This window comes from Marmota flaviventris, chromosome 8 (assembly GCF_047511675.1).
Source record: "Marmota flaviventris isolate mMarFla1 chromosome 8, mMarFla1.hap1, whole genome shotgun sequence".
In the NCBI taxonomy this organism is placed as follows: Eukaryota; Metazoa; Chordata; class Mammalia; order Rodentia; family Sciuridae; genus Marmota; species Marmota flaviventris.
In genome coordinates, this window is record NC_092505.1 from 55,369,502 (window position 1) to 55,393,347 (window position 23,846).

The following is a 23,846-nucleotide window of genomic DNA, read 5'->3' on the forward strand; positions in this document are numbered from 1 at the left end:
GTGTAGCTACCTCAGAACTTACTCTATACAGCTCATCCAGAGACTGGCAAGACGGGATTATTCCTAGGTTTCTAATGGCTAGGGACAGATACCAGCTGGTGGCAGTTGATTATGAATTTTGTGTGTCACATCTGAGAACAGAGATTCCCAGGCATAAGACAACCTTTCTAAGACTGGCATTTTCACAGAATTGAGATAAGCAGAGGAGGGCTTTCCCCTAAGTGCATTCTTGAGGAGGTTCCATAGACTTTCAAAATGACTTAGAGACTGAAAGAACCTCAGCAATTATCCATTTCAGGATCTCATACTATAATGAAAAATCTCAGGCCGAGAGATATAATGGCCTGCTCAAAATCATAGAAGGGCCAGTGCACAGCTAAGAGCACCAGCCAGGGATCCCCACTCCAGTCTGGGGGCATGCCCCTTTGAACCACACTGAAATCATAGGGTACACTGCCAAAGACTTGAGAAGGTCCCTACTTGGATTCAAAGAGGGACAGACTTCATTTTCCTTGGAATTCTCCTTTCCATCCCAAAAAAGATAAGCACATCCAAATTTTCTTGCAAGAGCTGAGCAATGCCTGGAAAATGCATCCCAACTACAGCATACACAGGACCTACAAGGCAGGGTCTGGCAAAAAGTCAAACAACCCTGAAGGGAGAAGGAAAAACATAGGGTTAAAAGTCCTGACACTTGAAGAGATAAATTGTCTCCTTTGTTCTTAACCTGCACAAAGGCTCCCCAGGAATTCACAAGGCTCTCACCATTCAAGCTGATATATGGGAAGATCAAATTGAATCCAATTGCCCAGAAATGGAAAAGTCCCAGAGAACAAAGCCTCCATATTGAAGCTCCTAGAAGGAATGAATAAGGTACTTACCTGGGTACAGAAACAAATGCAAAAGAACAGAAAAAGTCCCCCCCCCTCACACACACACACAAAAAAAAAAAAAAGAAAGAGAAAGAAAGAAAGAAAGAAAAATAAAACACCTAACAGAAAGCTTGACAGCATCTTAAAGACTGCCTTTCGATTCTAGCAAACAGACTTAGGGCTAGATTCTATGGTACTACTTGTTCAGTCAGATCCTGCCAAATCTAGAGTTCTATGACTCTGGGATATCAGTAAAACCTTAAGTAGCTCATGATCACATGCTCCACCATGGGTCTGTCAGAGAGAACCTCATCTGGGGAGCTACCTTGGTCTTTCTCCCAGGGAAACAACAACTCTACAAAGAAAATCACAAGCATGCTTATTCAATGCCTAGACACATGCTAGGTGGAGTAATTAAGATGGTCTAAAAATATGTCTCAGAGAAATACCTCTATACATAACAAATCAAGTAAATACCTCAAAAAACTAGATAGAATTAGATGGTTATAAGAGCTTAGAAACTGGGCCAGGGTAGAAAGAAGAAATTAGATGACCTCCTTTTGGATTCAAGAGACATGTTTGGTAACATCAGAAGCTGGGGAAGAGGAAATATTCTGGCTAGCAGCAAACCTCTGTGAACCCTGCACCCATCTAGCAGCCCAGTTATTCTGACTGAAAAACAGACTTTTAAAAAATATTTTTTAGTTATCAATGGACCTTAATTTTATTTATTTATATGTGGTGCTGAGAATTGAACCCAGTGCCTCACACATGCTAGGCAAGCACTCTACCACTGAGCCACAACTCCAGTCCCTACAATCAGATTTTATGGGAATTATCAGAATCTATTAAGAAATGCTAAAAATCATTATGGCTATTAATCTGTTTTTGGCAAATGTAATCCAAACACCCTTTCCCCAAAAAATGTAACTGTTACACCACACACTTTGAAAGTTTAATGAGAAGTTATACTCCATATATGTATGATATGTCAAAATACGTTCTATCATATATTAAAAAAATAAAAATAAGATTCTTAAGGCAAAAAAAAGCATTTTGCCATTTGGGATGAGGAATTCACCAGCTTTCTTAAGTTCCAAAGGTCCTGAAGGTTAATGGTTAGCTGAATAAACTTTTTGCCATAACTTCCAGTACTAATTAAAGAGTTACATTCAGCTAGATTACAGATGATATTCTCCTAGAAAAAGTTTGGTTGGAACAACTGATACAACCCACAAAGTTGAGCTTAAAGTTAAAAGATGCTAATCGGAAATCCAGATTATAGAAAAAGAATACATAACCATTCTCTGGAAGATGTTTTCACATATCTCACAAATCTTCTACTGCCAAGATACAAATTAGTTCATCAGTGCACAGTCTAGTCTAGACCACACTTCTGGTCTACACTGCAGATCATCTGCAGGGCAGTTGACCAGTGAGTCCAACTGGGGGAAGACAGTCTGAAGGTACATGGTCTGCTGTTTGGAGTTGGGCAAATGTGGTAAGGCTGGCTGCCTAGGTACCATGAGTCTAGGGCTATCTGCTGAGGAAGGATGAAAGATACATTCTAAGGGTAAATTAAAGCTTCCACAGAAGCTTCAGGATTGGGGCTAAAGGAAAAACTACCCCAGAGGTCTGTAAAGTTTGCACAGCAGTTGAATATCTAGGAAAGATAGACATTCAATACATTCTCCATTTATCCCCCGAGACTTCTATAGCCTTTTAAATAAAGCGGTAACAGGAAGATGGACATAAAGGAAAAAGAGTTACAGCAGCTGATGCTGACCAGATCCACGCCTCTCCTACACAGCCATCTTGACCTAGCCTCAAGTTTTCCTGCTGCTTAGGAGCAGTCATGAGGCATGCTGGGAAAGTTAGCGTAAGTATCCAGATACAGGCCCTATGGGCTATCTAGGCCAACTTTTGACCCAAGCCTGACATGACCCCTCTATCTGAGCTTTGCATTTGGCAAAAGGCCTTGGGATTTCCCCAGTTTGCACATGGCAGACACACTCCCTGGAAAGGGAAAAAATTAATTTGACACAAGAAATCAATCCCACTGGAATGTGTGAGTATACCGAGCCAAGCAGAAATGGATCCTAAAGGGAGTGCTTCTGGGAGGTGATGGGAATTTTAATGCTGAAAAATGATACTGTGTCAAGAACCCAGTGCAATAAACGGAGCAGACACATTTTCACCCGAAGCATGACAACATCACATGCATGCACACAGCACATATAAGCAAGCACACAGGCATGCGGACTTCCACTCTCATGGGAAAAGTTGTCTAAGTATATAATTGCTCAACCATCAGTCACTCTGTATGTGTGGGGAGTTTTTGTGTTCTAAATTCAAAATGTTTAGAGAGTTTCAAGAAAGGGGCAATGTCAAATCCCTTTACAATAGAAAGCTATAGTGACTTGAAAAATATTCCTGTGTCCTGTGTGATTCCTGTGGTACCAAACTTAGTGAAAGCCCATCACCCTTTTCCCACAGCCTAAGCCAAAAATTGGCAGTCATCTGAAACTTCAATCTCTCCTTCAACCCCCACATCAACTAAATATTAAGTCCTGTAGACTCCCCTACCATTACATTTCTTGTATCCTCAACTGTTTCAATAGTTTCCTAACTTGAAGTCCTGTCTCCAGTTTTGCCCCTTTCAACATGATACAGCTTATAAACCTCCTAAATTGGCCTAACTCGCAATTTTTATTCTACCCCTTTAATATCTAAAATACTTTTTAACCCCCTAACTCTTCACAAGATAAAATCCAAATCCTGGGAATATGAAAACCCAAGATCATGCATGCATCTCCAGTCCCTCTCACTCTACAATCCTCCAATCCTCCAGGATCTTTGCTCAACTCTCTCTCTCTTTGTCCATTATTCTCCCTCTACTAGGAAAGTCCCTTCTCACCATGTCACTCTGGATAATGCGCCCATCTTCCAAACGCCACTCAAGTATCCCCCTGCTCTAACAGCACCACCACATCCACCCAAATCGTCTTCATAATTCCCCTATTATATCCCTGCCAGCCATTAGTGTGGCCCTATCATATAAATGGAATGATTTAGTGTACTTTAAAAATCTCTTTTGCCTCCCTCTACCAAAATGTGAGTTTTCTGAAGGTTGAAAAAAAGTAGAAGAAAGGTAAAAGTAAGACAGCAATTTGATTACCCTTTCTCTCCTTTACAGAGGATGGGGTTGGGCTGGATTTGCCCCTGCCCTAGGAAACGATGATTTGGGATTGCTTTTTACCATCTTCTCTACTTGACTCAAAAGAAGAAAGTTTCAAGGACAGGGACTAAAAGGAAGATCAACAAGTTAGTCCTCCTCATACCTTGAAAGAGTGGGCAGAGAGGCAGGCCCTGAAAAAAGTATTACCAGGGTGTCACTAATTGCAGATGTGGGAACCAAAGGAACAGGCTTTCTAATACAGTCCCAGAAATCCCATAAATGTGGCCCTTCTTTCCAAAAACTATAAGGGCCAAAAGTTTGAGGCCACTTGCCAACCATCAGAATGATTCCCTCTGGGAGATCAGTGCCTCTCTTCACAAAGGAAAAATTCTGGGTCATTTATGAACTTCGGTATCAGGGAACTTCTAAAGTCTTGAGATGCAGAAACTATAGGCCTCCAATGAGTAAAAAGTCTCCAGAGCATCAGGACAGAAATTCCCGAGACCACCTTGCCCCTGGTTCCTATCTGCTTGGCTTTCCTGTTCCCCCATGTTGTCCATTTAGCTGGGACCACTGTGGGTGGGAGATGCACTGCAGGCCATCTAGCTCAACATTGACCCTGGCCTCACAGAGGAAGAGGGACTTGCCCAAGTTGAGCAATATCAGAGCCATTCTCCTGACACTCATCCCGCTGCTCTTCCACTTCAACCCAACCATCTGACTCTACCACTCACTGAGGCTTTATTTTTGCTCCAGACTTGCCTGGCCTGGCCTAGTTTGCCAGTCTTGCAGTTTCTGCCACCTTCACAGGGGACAGAGTTCCCATTCTTCCCAAACTAGAAACGCTACTCACAGCTGGGATTTGAACCCCAGTTCCCTAGAGTTGGAACAGTACATAAACACAGAAGCTCTCCTGTGTTGAAAAAAGTAGAAATTTTTTGTTAAAACAACAATGCACAAATAGCTCTACAACAGAAGCAACAGAGCAACAGCCCTAAGTCTGACTTCCCTTTGCTATCCATTACTGATTCAAATTGATGTTATTTACCACAACCTTTCTAAAGAATATATGTTCATATTTACACTGATGTTAAAGGAGTTAACCTTATTTGAAAAACAGCAAAACTGACTGGAACCAGTCATTTGAGGAGGCGAAAAAGACTCCGAAAGCAGATACCAGCAAGGTAAGGGGGAAAACAGACCCAGTGAAGGCCCCTTCCTTCAATGTTAGTCATAGTTAACAGACCAAAATGCCAGATTCTCAGAAAGCAGGTCTCTGCAGTGCAGCTCAGTGTAGAATCCATCAGCACTCCATTCCTCTTAAGACCAGGAGGCCCCTGAGCACAGAGACTGTGCCATACACCCCTCTGCACCACAGCACATTTTATGTACCAAGTGTTCCCTAAATGCTTGCTGAAAGAATCAACAACACCTTGACTTTGCATTTTTATATGCACATAAACACATGCATGTAAACGGTGAGAATCCCAAGGAAGGCAGTCTGGCAGTCTTAGAAGCCTCATTTCTAAACCTGTTTCCCAAAATTATTGTTTTAACTAGGGTATATTTTTAAAAATATAATGTACTTTCCTCTTTTTCACCAATTTACATATATTTAACCTCCCCCTTACTCTATATGCCTCAGGAAAGTTTAGGATAGCTATAGCAGCAGGCAAAGAGAAAATGTCAATGTTCCACTGTTGATATTCAGATAGGAATTTTTTAGTATACAGCTTGAATTCTCAAGCTCCTGTGAACATATCAAGATCCAGGCTGGGTGGACCTGGCCAGTTGGCTTATTTTAGACCAGAGATGGAGACTACTGAGGTTCTGACATGGGGGAGATCCCTGCCACAACGTAAGAGGGGAAAGCCCTCTCCCTCAAGCATCTGGGGAACATGGGCAAAATTGAGTCTAGAGCAGACAGCAGGGTCCCAGCCTCCTTCTGTTTACACTCTCACTTCAAGATCTAACAAAGGTTTGGGGCAGGCAACTTTAGAAATAGCCCAATAGATGTAACAGTAGCTGAGAACCCTAAGGGTACCCCTAAAATATCGCAGGGATGTTCTAGGAGAATGGCTTCTTCCCATCCAGTACCATAATCCGTGTGGGATGAAACCCACAAATGGATAAAACCAGGGCACTGGCCAAGGTGTCTAGCTAGGTAAGCTGGTGCAAGGGTTCTGCCTTCCTGACCTCTCACAGGGAGCATTCCATAAGCTTCACTCCACGTCTCTCTTTGCTCCCTGGTGATATTACTCTGTCAGTGACCAAAGAAAGGCCTACAGTCAGGGCAGAAGAGGTTGCTCTGTGAGGGGACTTCGACTCCATAGGCAAATAGTAACGACTTGAATTTTAGTGCTGGATATCAGCACAACTCTGAAAAACAACACCTCTGCCACACCTTCACAAACACCCCTAGGGAGATCAGAACAGACCAGTCCCTTGAAGCAAAGAGCAAAGCAGTGGAGCCAGCATACCTTGGATCCTGGTACCCTTCTTCTCCTGCCCCCACCACAACCAACACAACTGCACATGAGCACCTCTACACACCCAAACCATATTCAGAAGAAAAGTGAGGAGCAAGAGAAAAATCTAAGCAACTTGAGTAATTTACCTAAAAGAAACAGTCATCCAAAAGAGAATAACCCAGAAAAGAAAAGAAACAGTATATCATAAGCTAACAAAATTGGGTAAAGACAGATGAATTAGCTCCACTTTAGAAAAATTTAAAAGCCACGTTTTCTTTGCACATCTGGATAATATGAAATGTGCAATTGAACTATATTGTCACCCAGCAGAAAGAAACCCTTGACCATTCTGGGCAGTTAGATGAGCTGCTTTTCCACTTATATGCACAGCTCTTCCAAAAGCAAATGGAACATATCATGAAACTTTTCACTCCATCTCCAGTGCTGCCAATTTCCTACCAGACATGAAAAAACATACAGTCCTTAAGCACAGTGCGAGCTGTCATTCCCATCTGAGTCCCATAGCTCAGCTTTCAACCACACTCAAAACCGGAGGAGACCCTGGAAGAGAAGTTGACAACATCCCTTCTCATTTAGTCAGCAATTTTTCTCCACAGCATTTTCCTTCTTTCACCTCACTTTATCTCACAGTATTCCTATGAGATGGCAGGGCAACTATGCTGACCTCTTTCTTCAGGTGAGGAAAGGGAGTCCCCATCTGTAAAACCCGACACATTAACTGGCTTAGACAAGTCACAGAGCTATTTAGTGGTGGGTAGACTTGAAAACCAAGGTCTCCTGAATCACATCCTTGGATTCTTCTAAGCAATCACAGACGATGGCTTGTGCACACACAAACCTAAAGTGCTTCTATACATAACTGCAATGTTGGAATTAACTTATACTGGAGCCCACAGAACAAATGTGGCTTTTTTAGCTAATTGTGACTGCAAATCTGGCTCCTAGTTCACGTCAGGCACCCTGTAAAAGAGGCAAAGAGAAGCTTCTTATCATTCATTTAAATGTCACTAACAAAGCATTCTTAAATATTTCACGGAAAGTTATCCTTTAGAGAACAGGGACTAGCTGTTCTCCCTCTTTCCTGTGAATAAAAGCAATGGAAATATCCTGACCCCCACAGTTGTCCTTCTTTGTAAAGGATCAAAAAACTGCGTGGCCCTTCTTAGCATGGTCTGGACCAAATAATGCTCCAGAACAAACACTAGTCCACAGAAAATCTGGGTTATCCTTAGGAGAACAGTTAAATAAAATGTGGCACAGACCCACAACAGAATGTAACACAACTCTTAAAACAAATGAGGTAATGCTACATGTACTGACATGGAAAAATGTCCACAATTATAAAGTGATAAAAGCAAGCTGCAGAGCAAGAGGTATAGAACAATCCTCTTTTTGTTAAATAAAATAAGAAAGCCATGCATTTGTATAATCATGAACTTGTATATGCAACAGGTACCTGTATCTGTTGCATTTATCTAAACATTAGAGAGGAAGAAAGAGAAAGAGTTTTCATTCTTTGCCATATACTCTGTACTTTGGGTTCGTGTAAATATTTTTTATGATAAATAAGTGTCAGTGCCTTTACTCTGCCAAACAACCAAGGGATCTTTTTTCTTCCTAAACTATCTCTATAAAAAGGTTAATTGGCTTAGGGATGTCTTACTTAGCTCAATGAGATATATATAACCTAGTGTATTATACATTTAAATTAATTGGAAAAAATGACTTTCTTTATGAAAGAAGTCGTCCCCTCCCAATTTATTTTTTATCTTAATTCAATAACTAAAAATAATGGATCAAAGGAGAGACTACACATAAGAAATAAAAACCAAATGGAAATATTTCAAGGTAGCAAACAGGGGTTCTCTCTGGGTGATGAGATTACAGTGGCTTTTCTATCATAATTCATACTTCATCATATTTTCCAAATGCTCTACAGTGAGGCAGCATTACAATAATGCTTCATACTAAAAAATAAGTCAACATATAAAATTAAGCATTCTATGCAGGTGTACCTAAAAATGAATCTCTTTCATTGAAATATTTACTACTTATTTAAATTAAACTTTTAGTTTATAGATAATAAATACATATTACATGAGTCAATGCATTAACAAAACTCCCTTTCTGAATGATCTCCAATTAGCTTTTTCCCCCTAATCCAAGACCATAAACTCTTCTAAGACAAGGACCATGTTCTACTCACTTTTAGTAGTTCTCTTAGTTTCTGGTATAATACAAGGCATACCCAGACATTCATTCAGTATTGATTAGTTGGTCCACTTGCATGTTGGGACTTTCCTATTTGAGTTTTTCTAAAAAGAAAGTGCACTTTTATTTATTCTTTCAGTGCCTATGAAATATGTAAATACTTATAAGCAAGTAATAATAGGGTCCCTTCTGATTATTCCAGACTGAACAGATAGCTATATTTCACATCGCTGTTGATTTCTTAAGTCTTTTCAAGGTAGAATTGCCTGTCCACAAAAATGATTCATTTCCTTAACATATTGTGTTATTATAAGACTCCCAAATGGCCTACACACCAATAAGTAACTCTTTTTTAAAAATCAGACCAACAAATACTAAACAAATACTCTCGCAAAGCACTGAACTGGGTGTTGAAAAGCACACAGACAAGTCCAAAGCAAAAGGTAGATAAAGCACAGCTGAAAAAAACCAGACTTGAACATTTTCCAAGGTAAGGCCCCCAAAAGGCCTCAGAGCTACTGGTGTTCAGTAGGATCTGCAAAGAGGCTAGTGTACACAACTAACCCCAACCCCAGACATCTCATCCAAGTCACCACTCAAGAACTCAGAAGTCCAATGTTTTTATCCCCTCTCCACAGCCTGCAGGGCAGGGCAGCACATAGGACCTGGCATACTAGCCCACTCAGAACTCAACTGGACAAATTGTCCTTTCATGCAATTTTCACTCATTCACCAGAAAATGGTTCTGTTTGGCTCCTCTCTTTGCCAGCTCTCAGCATCTCTCAGACTTGCAGATGACCTTGGCTCTCACACAATAAAATGACTGAGTTCAGCTTAATTAGAGCTTTAGCATCTGACCTGAAAATCACCTGGTCTTTTTCCATATTCACAGAAGAAGAGATGACCATCCACCCAAGAGAAAGGCTCTTTGCTCTTTCCGACTGTTGAGGAAGCTGATATTCACCCTTATACCTTACCCACATTCATACCACCTCCTGGCACTTTCAGTTTCTACCACTGTCTCCTCCTATGACTCTTTCAAAGATTTTCCCACTCTGAAAAAAGTAATAAACATAACTGATCTGATAACCTTTTAAATTTTTCTATTGACGTATAATATGCATACATAAAATTGCACATACAAGTCAACAACTTGCTGAAATTTTACAAACAGAACACACTTATGATTAATTAAAAAAAAAACAGAATATATCTGTACCCCCCAAAAAATGTCCTTTTGATTACCATTTTGTTTTTCTACTTACTTTATTACCAAACTTGCTGAATGAAGTCCATACTGTCTTTATTTGTACCACTTTCTCATCCATTTCAGCTCAGACATCCTGCCTTCAAAGAATTCTCTACACTCTCACCATACAGAGCACAGTTCTCTTTACAGCACTCATCAGACTGTACTGTACTCATGCTTACATGCCAAGCAGCCCCACAAGACTGCTGCCCTTCTTGTATGAAGGTTCCTCCTGACTTCTCTGCATATTCCCAGCTGGCACTTAGTAGGTACACAGCTGGTGTTTTACAGTTGAATGAATGAGTGTAAGAAAAAGAAATCCACTCACTGCAATCTGGTATTTGGCTAAAATTGATTAGTTCTTTGTCTAGATCCCATCAAGAATAATATTTCACAGTTACAACTCAATGATTGGGGTCCAAAAGAAAAACTAGAAAATCATACTATTCCAATATCCAGTCAAACATCTATTTCCACCCAAGAATCTGAGCCTATTATGTGCCAGTGCACTGGGGTGTAAAGACCGAAAATGTTGCACCTTCCCCTAACTTAAGCTGTGACATTATTCCCAATAGTGCTCCTTCCACTGCCACACTCCCAACATCCATTCCTGCCAATCTTTTCCCCCAACTGTTTGTGGAGCTGTTCCTCCCTTTCCCCACAGCCTCCTTTCTGGGACAGTAAGTAGACAGACAGGAATCCCTCGGGAACCACTCCCCTCCTCCCAGCCCCCTTTTGTCATATCCAATTAACCATCTGTCAGTTTCCTGGGCCCCCTTCTAGGCTCACTGTCCAGCTGCCAACTCAATACTGCACCCCCACCCCCGCAAGATGCCCATTGTCCCTGAGCTACAGGGTAAGAGTGTAAAAGGTGGAGATTTTAGCCACATCCTTAGTCCTTGCCTGTCATGCCCTGAAGCAACTGTAACTCCAAGTTTAAAAATCATACCCCTCCTATTTCTACACTGTGAAGTGAGGGAAGGAAGGACTTACTGAGGCACCTTGATTATCATAATTTGAAGAAAAAATGAATTCATCAAATTAGTAATATAATAATTATGTATATATTACTATTTATAATATGAATATAACTACCAAAGTATGCTTACAAGCATCAAGCAATCTTGAAAGGCAAGGATTTTTTTTACCCATTTTACAGATAAGAAACTAAACTTTGGAGGGATTATAACTTGCACTAAGTCACACAGTTGGTAAGTTTCTGTTCTAAAATTCAATGATTTGGGACCTAAGGAAAGTCCCACCTCCTTTTGCTCTAGGGAAGATAAGCCCAGTGCCCCACAGCCCACTCCTTGGTAGCAGTCCTCCCCAGATTCCTACTCCCAACCCCTCAGGAAGGCTGTGTGAGGCCCCTGAGGAGCCTTGGATGAAATGAGGCTTTTCACTTGATGACAGTTCTCGGGTTTATCCCCGAGACAAGGGATGGAAGAAGTGCTTTAGGGACAACAGAGTGTGGCATCTTCCCTTGTGTGTAAGGCATTCCTCCTCATAGAGAAGAATGGGCAAAAGGCTCTTCTATAACCTCTACTCAGCTTCTGATTTCTGGAATTCAAGAGCAGATAGCATCCTAGAAGATCCCTTGATGACCAGGGATGACCCTCCCAAGGAGGCTTCCCAGACCTTCCTGCTCCAGTCTGCTTTCCTCTCTCTTCTCCTCACTTACCACCTCCCCCACTTGTCTTTCTGACTCATCCTGTGTAGGAGGTGATTCTGCAGCCACACTACAGCCTAGAGCAGTCCCACCTTAAGAGGGTTTCTTTGGATTCCCCTGCCTAGATTACAAGTTTCTCTGCCCAGAGGTCCACACCAAGTAACCCACCCATTTCCAGCTTGCACTACCTTCCTCCAAGCATAGCAGCGCTGACCCCTGACTTTCGAAGAGGCTCTCTCCACTGGAGCTGCCAGTCAGGCACATTATGCCCTAAGGTCCTTGCCAGCTAACTACTTCACTGAGGTCCACCTTTCTCCCAGTTTCCAAGAAAGAAGCATTCTCTGCCAGCCCAAAGCTGAACCCTTGGTTGACCTTGAGATCCACCTCAATCAATTGCTCCTCTCTTTCCTAAACACTAATTCTCCTTTTTGTGCCTGCCTTCTCCCTCTTCCCCACCTCAGGTATTCACATATCTTCCCTACCTAAAAAAAAAAACCTCCCTTCAATTTTGTTCCCCATCTCCAACTACTTTACTATTTTTAACCTTCCCTTCACAGCCAAACCTTTCCAAAGAGTCATCTATATGCACTCCCACCACTTCCTCCCCAGCCACTCACTCTCCATTCCCCCCTGCAATTTGGATTCCACCTCCCATACAGGATTGAAACTATAATTTCAAAGGTTACCAGTGATCTCCCTGTTTCTAGAACTGGTGGTGTTTGCTCAGTTCCATCTCCCTCAACTCCCTGCAGCATCAGACCCTGTTGATCATCTGATTTTCTCCAAGTACTGCTCTCTCCCGGTTCTTCTCCAGTTCTTCACTTAAAAATCTACAGTTCTGCCTTGGCCCTCTGCCCTTAAATCTGTATAAGCATTTCATTTATTATCTCATCTATTCTGATAGCACCAGCCACAACTGCTTTCAGATATCTCCCAAATCTGTATTTCCAGCCCTAGTCTCCCTCCAAAGTTACAGACTCCCTTCATTATCAGCCTACTGAATCAACACCTCCCTTAGCTATGTCACTGACACCTGAAGTGCAACATGTCCCAAAGCAAATTCTCCAAATCCTCCCTCTCCTCCTGCCTCCCAACAGCTACTTTTCCTAATCCCAACTCTTGATTTTGACTAAGGACACCTCCATCCTCCCAGATTCAGGCTGTAAACTTTGGAATAATATTGGACTCCTACCTCTTCCTCAACACCCCTACAACAAAGTTGCCAGGTCCTATAAACTCAACCTTCACAAAGTCCCTCATATCTACCCTGGCCTCTCCATTGCTACCATGGTGTTTGAAGTTCAGACCCTCCTAACCTATCACAGTGGTCTACTAATCGGTTCCTGGCCAGCGGTCTCTCCCCCACTCCAAAGGACCCTCCACAGGGCTGCCACATTCTTCCTGATCATGCCACTGCCACATTTAGAAACCTTTATAGACTCCCAAAACACCTGCAGAAAGACCAAACTCGTTGGCCCTCCATTCAAAGTCTTCTTGATCTAGGAGCCTAGTAAATGTTTGATATATGAAGCAAGCAGTCATCCCCTTTTTAGTCTCAGCTCCCATTGATCCTTCACATGCATCCTCTGGGTCAGCTGCCCCCAACAAAGCCACAAATGTTCACACACCATTCCAACCTGGGAAAACATTTTCACTCAGGTCCACCTTGCCTCCACCTCAGGTATTAAGAAAGAAGCATCCTCCGTTAGTACAAGGCAGACCCCTCAGCTGACTCTGAGATCCACCCTCCAGGTTCACCCAAGACCTACCATCCAAATGCCTACCCATCCTTCAAGTCCCAGCTCAATGATAAATAGCTATTCCCTGAAGTTCACAGCTCATCCAGTACTTTTCACTCTTCTCCTTGTTTAGCCCTGTATATATGTTCTCCAGCTAGTGTTCTAATAATGCCACAGGGTAGTAGGGGAAGAGACAAAGCTAATTCTCCAACAGTTTCTTCTTTACCTCCCTAAATTAATTCCTGTCCTCCCAGATGATTCTTTTTGTTCCCTCACTCCCCCAACAGACATGATTTCAAGCAGCTCTATTGATCCAACAGCTCTGTGGCTGTCAGTCATTTCCTAGTTATTTTGCTGCCAGTCATTCACACACAAAGAAGTGGCAGGAGGAGTGTGAACTGCGGGCAGGCAGAGAAGGAGCAAGAAGGGACTAATTCTCTGTACCCACCTAAGGCTCAATGGAAGCAAGAAGCAGGAACTCCATTCTTACTAGGCTCCTCCAGATGGCATTGAGCCATGAAGCCCAAGGCCTGGGCCTAGGGCTGGAGGGAAGGGGCACTAGCATTTTTATTCTTCTGTGGAGAAAGAGAAAACAGAAATGCCCCAACCTGTTTTAAGAAGATGGCCTATTCAGTCCCCTTGGGAAACCAAAATGAGAAGAACTTCTCTTTCTGCAGTGGAAAGATCCTATGGAGGGCAGATTAAATAAGATACTATTTGTCAGAAGAGGTACTTAGAGTAATAGAATGCTCATTTGGGAAGTAACTATCTACATATATTTGGATAGCATTGTACAAGTTATAAAGACCTTTCACATAAGGTATCTTATTTGAATCTCTCAATACCTCTATAAGGGGAGGGAGGTGGGATACTATTATCCTCATCTTATATAGATTTTAAAGTCACTTGCCGAAGTCATTCAGATAAGCAGAGTTTCATCTCCTATGTTCTTGCCTGATCTTTTCAGCCTCTTTTACAGATTTTTTTCTCCCCTCCAACCCCTTAAGTTCAAGTGCTCTCTGACAGGGTATATTTATATCCATTTTCATTTGTATTCTATATTCTTTCCTTTAATAGTTTTATACATTCCCAGCACAGTACCTGACTGTAGTAGGCACTCGATAAATAATCTGATGAACAAATGATCAAATAAATGAAAGAGGGCTGAGACCCAAATCCCAGCCTTCTGAGTCCACATGTGGATCCTGACCTCCATCATGAGGCTGCTGTAGCACCTCCCCCACCCACGTCAAAAGTCCTGCCCAACACCCCTCCGCAGATGCCCCAGTCTCTGTGCCACCATGTGCACTGCATAACTAAAACAGCAGGAACAACACAGATAACTAGGATTTCTTTTGCTCCTACAGTGTATCAGAGACTGTTAGACGCATCACACACTTTTTTCTACTTAATCCTCTCAACCTGTGAAACAAGCTTCATTTTGCAGAAGACTAAGGATGAGTAAGTTACCCAAGACCTTATGCTAGTTAGTACTGCACCTATCTGTTCCAAAATTATGCCAGGGTTTCTCAACCTTAGCACTATTGACATTTTTTGACAAGAGAATTCTTCCCTGTCCTGTACATTATAAAATGTTTAGTAGCACACTTGACCTCTACCCATTAGATGCCTGCAGCAAACTGTCCCCTCCAAGTTGTGACAACCAAAAAATATCTCCAGACATTGCCAAATGTGCCGTGGGGTGGGGGTGGGGGCAGGATTGCCACTGGTTGAGAACCACTGCCTATCTCCAGAAGTATATTGTCAAGTACCAGAACCAGAAGGAACTTTGAAGTGTTTATTCTCCAACAGGCAACTAACACCTGGCTCATCTATTCTAATGTTATATTGGTATTTACAGTCAGGTAGATTTATCTTTCTTTCCATCTATTTTTTTTTCTTTAGATTCAGTTCATCCTAACACCTTCTTTCATCCCTAAGGGATTATTAAATACAAATAGACAGAATGTTCCAACAACAGAATTATTGACCATTGGTGGTACAAGTATAAACCAAGTATAAAGCCTCCTAAATCTTACAGAGGTGGTCCTTGATGTCACTGCTATGTTCTTTATTTTATTTATTTTTATGTGGTGCAGAGGATCGAACCCACTGCCTCACTCATGCGAGGCAAGCTCTCTACCACTGAGCCATAGCCCTAGGCCCTAAATGTTCTAAAATATATTAATGTAGAAATAGCCTATATAAGTATAAAATTGGAAATATTAACAATATCCCCTTCCAGAACCACAGAGTTCTCTCAATACTTTCACCGAAGTTCCTGGAAAATGGCATGATCAAATGCTCAATTCATGATGGGTGGCAGTGGAAGAAAACCAAGAAGGGACAATAAGTGTTGAATTAAGCTTCTTGCCTACCTTCTGGAGCACGGGGCATAATGTCAAAACAAAATGTTTTCCTTGCTGCAAAAGAGACCTCAGGAGGTAAGAGCCCCCTCCCTTTTTAGGAGCCTGGCAATGCACAGATTTGAGTGATAATATTTACCCCCCCCACACAAAAAAAATGCGTATAAATGTAGGTTGTTATTCTAAAATCTCCCTTCTCTATGGTCTGGATATGATGATAGTTTCAGTTTCCCTGTTGAGGTGGGATGGGGTTATTACCTCAGGGAAAAGTTTAAGGACTACAAATATACTTTCATCTAGATTCATAAGTGCTATATTTTGCCATCTTTACTTTATCTCTATAAGGAGGACTGATAAGTCATATGATGTTTTAAAGACCTTTAACTTCAGTGGAGGAGATAAGCCCCACACATATGAAAGGACTAAAGAGCAATACAATATCACTGACAGAATGAGAATATGAGTACAGTCAGCAAGTGTTTTAGAGAAGTGGTCCCTCTGGTAGTGAAAGCTCCTAGAACAAGGTAGAGCTCAAGCTATGAACATGGTGGTACCAGGGGGATGAATCAAGGAGGATACCAGTCAAGATGCCCTTGAACAGTGGGAAGGATTGAACAGTGAAGTATGAACTTGAACCTAAAAGCACTAGGGAGTCACTGTAGGTTCATAAACTAAGTAGTGACATAATGAAAGTAGTGCTTTAGGAACTGTAATCTGCCTAAAGGTACAATTGGCGTGGGGATAATGGAGCAAATGACAAGGAATGAGAAGAAGGGCTGGGGAAGGAGGAGTGCTTTAGAGGCACCATGAGATCTGCCCTGGGGCAGTTGTCCTGTGGATGAGAGGAAGAGCTAACTATGTAAAATAATCCAAGAGGTTTGTTAGAGGAGAGAGATTCTTCACAGACAGTTTTAAACATCATAACTTGGAGAGTGAAGATGCCACTTACAGAATCAAGGAAGTCAAGAGGAAGAGATAATTTGAGGAGTTGGAAAGACATGCAGAGCTAAGCTCAAAGTTGGCAGAAGCCCAAGAAACAGCAGAAACTCCAGTTGAAAATGTCTGGATTCAAAGGCCAAAGCTCTATAGAAAGGTAGAGGTAGATCTTCTCACATCAATCTTTATTCATCCACCTTTTTTTAATCTTAAATAAAGAGGTTTCTCTTGTTCTCACTAGCTCTTACTTGTGGAACCTACTCTTCTCACTTCTCCAGGTGTCCAACTCAACCACCATTCTAGCACCTTCAGATTTTCCCCTCTATAAGCTTTCTCCCTGGCACTTCCAAAACTGCTCTGACCCTGAAAAAAATAAAGAAATAAATAAAAACATAAATTAAAAAAAAAAATTCCCTTGATACTAATGTCCTTTCTGGCTAGCACACTTCTGTTTCTCCCTTCACTGATAAAACCTACAAGTAACAGACTCTTGTTCACTACCTTAAATACCCACTCTATAAGGAGTGCTTCTTTTAACCCTGTGCCCCCCACAGGGAGCTGGAAGGGTCATCTTTTGATCATGCCCCAGCACTCCTCTTGCTCAACCTGTGTGCACCTGGTCATCACAACAGAGCCCATGCTGACTCCCTGGGTTCTCCAGGATCAAGACTCCTTTGCTGCCACTTCCAAAATAAAAGCTTCTCCCCCAAATCTAACTTTAGCCTTTTCCCTTCTTCTTCCATGCCCTCCCTCTGAGAGCTGATGCATTCAGGAAGCATCGGCTGCATTTGGCCTTCTAAAGTAGCATCACCAGTCCTAGCCTCCTGCTCATGCTCCTGCCTTGAGTCCCACATTTCCATTTCCTGACAAAACAACGCCTCTTGGATGTCTGCCTCCAATTCTTCATGTCCAAAGCAAAAATTATTATCTGCCCTGCAAAATTGGCTCCTGTCCTCAACCGGGCCTCAGTTAGTTGAGACCCTGTCCATCCTCTGACTCTCAACCCAGTTACTTCAGTTTCCTTGTGGGCTTTACTTCCTTATCTGCATAACTAGTTTATCAATAAATCACCACATTTCCACCTATAAAAATGTCTTTCAGACTCAACCCTGATTCCCCATCCTTTCAGTCACCAACCCAGACCAAGCCCCTTCCCTCTCAACTCAGGATCATTTTGCATTTCCCTGGACCCTATCTTTGTTTTTCTTCTTTACTTCATCAATAATACTGCCCCAGATTAACCTTTCCAAACATCACTCTCCCTATGATATATCTTTGCTCCAGGACCTCTAATGACTCTCTACTGTCCCTGAATGTCTCTTAGGCTTTCAAGATTCCATATGGTACTTATCCAACCGTGCTTCCCATTCCACACCTATACCTTCCACTCTGTCAGCCGTCAGCCCAGGTTCCTCAATACTCCAACACCCTTGCCTTTGCACACTCTCCACCCACGCTTCAAAGGCCACCCTAGATTCTACCTCCTCTGTAGTTGTGTCAACTTTTTAACCTATAGCACCCTAACATTTAACAATTAATTAATCTCTGAGCAGTAATCTAAAAGCTCTTTTAGGGAAGAAACCACTTTGATATATTTCTTTTTTGTGTTCCACAGCATATTGGGCAGAAGAAGGCTCCTAATCAAGTTTAAAAAGTCCTAGATGATTGGTTTCTATTCCCAGTTCTGAGTTCTCATATCTCCCCCCATAATCATGACCAATAAACTATTTTAAATTAAATTTAAATTTAAAAGTTATAACCCACCTTCTCAAGCTTAGAACAAAGAATTTCCAGGAAGATGATCCTGAAGCTATCAATCTATAACAATAGCAGCCAGGGGTAGGGGATTTGTCTGTCTATGCACATACAGAGAAATAAGATTTGAGATATCAAACTTAATCAGTTGGTCAAGAAAATTAAAATACCAAAATAATTAGAAGAGGATGACAAATGATAGAATTGTTTAAAACATGCCTAATTAGAGCCACAGTGTGCCAGGGTTCTGACAAAGTAATTGCCAATCTAGTCTTGTGTATGCAAAATTTTCCACCAGAAAGAAGGGGGTTAACCCTGTGTTACAGACTTTGAAATTTTGTTTGATGGTTTCTCATTTGTTCAATTGAATAAGTTTATAATCCATTCCACCTACTATCAGGTATAGTGCTATGTTCCACAGAGGTGGGCAATCAAAAGGGAGAAAGTTCAGAAACATGGCTTTTCTAGGGCTAATAATTCCCAGCAAGACCCTCAGAGACTGGAAGTGGAGTGAGAATCAGAAAGCAGATCACAGAGGGTCACACAGAGTGGGTGGTAGTCCTGGACCTACCTCCTTCTGCAACTTGTTACCGGTCATCAGTCATTTCCAGCTTTATATATTGAGGATTTAACATTCCTCTGTTCTAAGAGCACTTTAGACCTATCCCCTCCACACTCCAGCCCCTCAACAGGGCTGCCCAAGGAGATAGGAAGTTATCACGAGTAGAAGTCCCACAGGAGACTGACCCCAGTCTGCTATTTACTGTGATCTGAGCCAGTAACATAAGTCAAACTTTGTATTTTGAAAGGCTTTGGGAAAAATAACACATTGAACCATTATAGGCCATTAATTATGTTAAATTGTGTGAACTCATTTGTCAGAAATAAACAAAACTCCAGAAATTAAGCTCCAGGGGACAGGGACAGGACCTAGTGCTGGGATGGTAGGAAAGAGGAAGATGGAGTGGGTCCCAAAAGATGAAAGTAGAATCTAGAAAAAGAAGGTATGAAGGTTCACATCTCAAAAATTTCCCCCAGAACTAAGAAAATGCAGACTTTTGCCCCAGCTGGGAGGCCAAGGGGATCAGCTAAGTCCTCCTGGTATTTCTGGTTGTCAGTCTCCAGAATCTTTTCCATAGATTCCAGGTTAAAAACTCAGGCTAGACACACCTCTTTAGAACCCATATTTTGGGTAGTGGGCTGTGTGTGTGTGTGTGTGTGTGTGTGTGTGTGTGTGTCTGTGTGTCTGTGTGTAAGGGTGAGGAGAGAACATGGAATCCATGGCTGGGGGAGAGGAAGGAAGGAGGGCAGGATGAGCCCAGAGAGATGGACAGGATGACAGTGGCTCCCTCTGGTTTCCCAGGCCCTAGTTTCAGCTCCTATCCTCCAGTTCTTTCCTCTCCAGACCAACTAGAGGATATACATATGGGTCAGTTAAGTGTTAACTTCCAAAGACACAAATCTCCCCAACAAAGCACCCCACCCCCTTCCCTAGAGATGACCTCCAGGGCAAGGCAATGGTGTTAGGAAACAGATGGATGTGCAATCTCCAAAGCTAAACTGACCCCTGACCCTACCAGTTCATGTCCTCTAATCCAATTTTCCCAAAGGGAGGGCAGATGTGTGGGGGCCCCCATAACTTATTGGACTCCTTGGGTCAAAGACTCCAGACAAAATGGTTCCAGACATGTGGGGAGATGGGGAACTACACACGAGAATCTGGTGGAAGCCACAGGTAAAGGGGAGATGGGAACTCCTTGGCCACTGGAGAAAAGCGGCCACAGGTGGTGGGAGATGAGGGTGGTCAGTCTGTTCTGGGGAAGGGACTGTGAAGCCAGGGAACAGAAGGAGCTACAGACCTAGGCATGGGAGGTGGCAGAGAAGCAAAATTCTGGAAAGGTATCTCGGGGTTCCACACATCACAGGAAAGCAAAGATTTGGTGGGTGTGTATGAGAAGCACGCTAACTCACAGTTCCAGAAACGAGTGATTCTTATGAAAAGCTCATCCATTCCCAGACCTGGAGAAGAGGGGGACCAGGAGGAGATTCCAGGTGCCCACTGCCCTCCCTGCCCCGTCTTCCTCTCAAGTCCAACACACTGGCTCCGCACACGCACCAGGTCCGCCTGGCTCCTGCCTGTCAGTCTGCAGATTGCGAGTCCCCGGGTCCCCACTGCCCCTCTTTGCACATCAGGGCCCAGGGCCCTGGCCGGAGGAGGGGTGCTGGCCCAGGGCGGCCAGAAGCCGGGCTGACAGGCACCGGAGAAGGCGGGAGCCGAGGGAGGGGCCGGAGACTCCGGTAGCTGGAGCGGCGCGCTGCAAAGTGATCCAACATCGCCCCATCCCCGCGCTCCGGGAGAAGGCGGCCCGAGGGGACCGCCTCCCGCCTCCCCAACACAGACTCCCGCAACTGGGGTGAACGCCGAGGGGCGCGAGCTCCCAGCCCCCACGCCCTCCCCAAAACGCAACCACCACTGCCATAACAACAAGAATCTCCGCAACTCCAGCCCCGACGACCGCGGGGGACTGCTCCCCAACATGCACTCCCCAGCAACAGCCTGCCTTCCCCAAACTTGTCCGAGACGCCGCGTCCAGGGCAACAGCCCTCACCCCCGGCCCCCGCGCCCTGCCCCGGCTTACCTGTCCGGAAAAAGGCGTCCACGTCCGAGTCGGCTGCTCCTCCTTCCTCCGCTGCCCCCTCCGGGGGGTTCATGACTGAAGGAGGGCGTCAGCGGGCAACCGGGGACCGGCGAAACCTGGGGCCAAGAGCGGCTCGGAGCCCGGTGGGCGGAGGACGCGGGGCGCAGCGGCCGTGGCCGCCAAGCCGGCGGTCGCCGGGCTTCGAGGGCGGGCGCTAGGGCGGCGGGGCTGGGGCAGGGGACGCCGAGCCTCCCTCAGGCGGCGGCGCGCGGCGGGCTGGGGGCGCCTGCCGCCGGCTCCCCCATGGTGCCCCTTCCCCGGGGCGCTGGCCGCCTACTGTCTGGCCGGGCCGGGGCCCGGGGCTGGGGTCCGGGCTGCCTGGGCGCCCGCGGTCCCCCAGCAGCGGCAGCTGGCTCTCCTCCTCGCCCGTCTGCCTGTCTCTATTGTTCAGCCCTGCTCGGCTCTCTCCTCTTTATTTTTCCTCCTCCCTCCCACCCTCCCTGTCTCCCTACCTCCTCCCTCCCTCCCTCGCCCGCTCACTCGCTCACTGCCTCCCTCCCCGCTCTCTCGCTCGCTCTCTGGCTCCCCCTCTGGCTCCCGCCGCCGCCGTCTTCCCAGCTCCTCCCCCGGCTCCCGCTCCCTCAGTCCCGGCCAACAATGACCCGGGCACCGCCGAGCTCCACTGAAGCTCCCGCCCGGTCCGCGGACTCGCTGTAGGCGGCTGGCGACCGGCGGCCGGACGCCCTCTTCCCCGCGGCCGGCCCTCCGGAGTCGAGCCCGAGCCCCGAGCTATTGTTGGCGGTCGCACTAGGCCGGCTTCCTGAGCCCCGCAGGAAAAGCCCGGGCCGAGGAGGCGGCCACGGAGGGGGCGGGGCCGCCGGGCGCTCACCGGGCTCGCAGGGGGCTCTGCGGCCGCGCTGCGCGCTTGGCCTCTCCGCGGTCACTGTCCGCGCTCCTCCCCGGACCAAGGCCGCCTCCCGCGCCCCACCCCACTCCCAGGTGTGTGAGGGAACCCCAAGCTGCCCGCCCTCCTCTTTCAGATCTGCAGATCAGTCCCCAAGCTGGACTGACCTGCCCCTAGAGACCGGACTTCATCCCCCTTCTTCCTGACAAGCTAGCTCCCTTGTCTCCGGGCCCTGCGGAGTCTCTCGGATTGTCCTCACCATCTCTCTCCTTATTTCTTTCCTATTTCCTTCTCTCTCTCTCTCTCTCTCTCTCTCTCTCTCTCTCTCTCTCCCCCCCCCCCACCCGTCTTCCCTCCCTTTCTCTCTCTCTCTCTCCTTTTCCTGCCCCCTTCAGCGCCCTTTTCAACAGTTCTCCCCTCTCCGCGACTCTTTGTCCAGTTTACCCCTCTTGTGATGTCTCCCTGCCTATCTCTCTGGTCCTCTGTCACTCTCTTGGATCTCTCATTTGTCTCTGTCCTGCCTCCGTACTTGGCCCGTATCTCAGCGCTCCCCTTGGACAGCTGTCAAAACTCCCTAATCCCTAGGGCCTTCTCTGTTTTGTTCTTCTCCCCCATGTGAATGAAGAGATGCAGTTGGCCCTGAGAAAGGAGGTGTTACAGCAAGCTAAATTTCAATTAAAGTGGGGAGAGGGGCTGGGGAGGAACAGGAATGACTGCAAAAAAAGAAAGCAGATGCTGTATGGGGTAATTAATGCCGTGATTGTATTGTGGCAATCGGTTTTTAAGCAATAATTAAACAATAATTAGTCAGTAGTCTGTTTATAGTTCTAGTGACTGTAAAGCCCACAAAACAGAGGGTCTTTAGACCTGAGAACTTAATGTGATGTGTTGAGGGCTATTTGCTGCTGCCTCACCCAGGCAGATGGAGAGGTGGTGGCCCAATCTAATGGTTTAAAACACACCTAAAAGGAAAATCAAGTGCTGGTCTAAAGTTGATGGCATCCACCCATCAGCCAGAATCTCCTGAATGTTTGCTCTAGCAACCTAATTTTTTTCTACCTCTCTACTGGGGAAAAAGCACCTAGAGTCTTTCCAGATCCACCAAGTAACCCTAGCAGTAATTGAGATTAATCAAGTTTTCAGTGAACACTTTCCAGCTCCCCATACTCATCATTTTCTTTACTCAATATCACAAATGATCTTTTTCCCCCACTCATTTCCGGGGGAAAAATGTATTTGTCTTTAACCTTGGATACATCTATCAGACCTATCTGCAACTTTGGTTATATCTATCAGACCCCAGTAGTGACCCAAGTTCACTACCAGGTAGTCTAATTCATCTGACCCTGATATCTTGAACTGGCTTACAGCAGCCAAATGCTCCCTGCCTTCTACCTTCTCTGACAATGGAAACACTGCTCATTTGCCTTTCTAAATCTTGTTTCCCCTTTAATCCCATGCCTAACCCATGGCCTGCCCACATACCCAGTTGCTCTTAACTTTTGCCATTGTGCAGATAAACAAACAGAGGCCTTGCAAGGTGTTAACTCATCTCAATCCACAGGAAATATTACATGTTTAGAATAAGGTTCTTATCAAAACCTCAAAAGATGTGGACCAGAATGGGAGAATAACATATATGATACAGACTTCTTAAAGAAGAAATTTGGTAATTTCTATTAAAATGTTAAATGTTCATGGTAACATTAATACCAGATAGAAGATTTCAGCATAAGAATATTAGCAGCAATAAAGAGGGACATTTCAATTCATCAAGTGGACATAACAATTCTGAAAGTTTTGTACCTAATAATAGGGCTTCAGTATAGATGAAAC

The 23,846-nt window shown here is 44.5% G+C and overlaps 1 protein-coding gene across 3 annotated transcripts in view; it reads right to left on the bottom strand.

Moving 5' to 3' along the window:
• Nucleotides 1-21,572, bottom strand: part of LOC114093319 (kalirin) — a 450,305-nt gene extending 428,733 nt beyond the window's left edge. For all 3 annotated transcript variants that reach the window (XM_071615264.1, XM_071615263.1, XM_071615265.1), the window contains exon 1: nt 21,107-21,572. In XM_071615264.1, the coding sequence (XP_071471365.1) occupies nt 21,107-21,179 (73 nt within the window). In that variant the 5' untranslated portion in view covers nt 21,180-21,572. The remainder of the gene's footprint in view (nt 1-21,106) is intronic.
• Nucleotides 21,573-23,846: the final 2,274 nt, after the last annotated feature.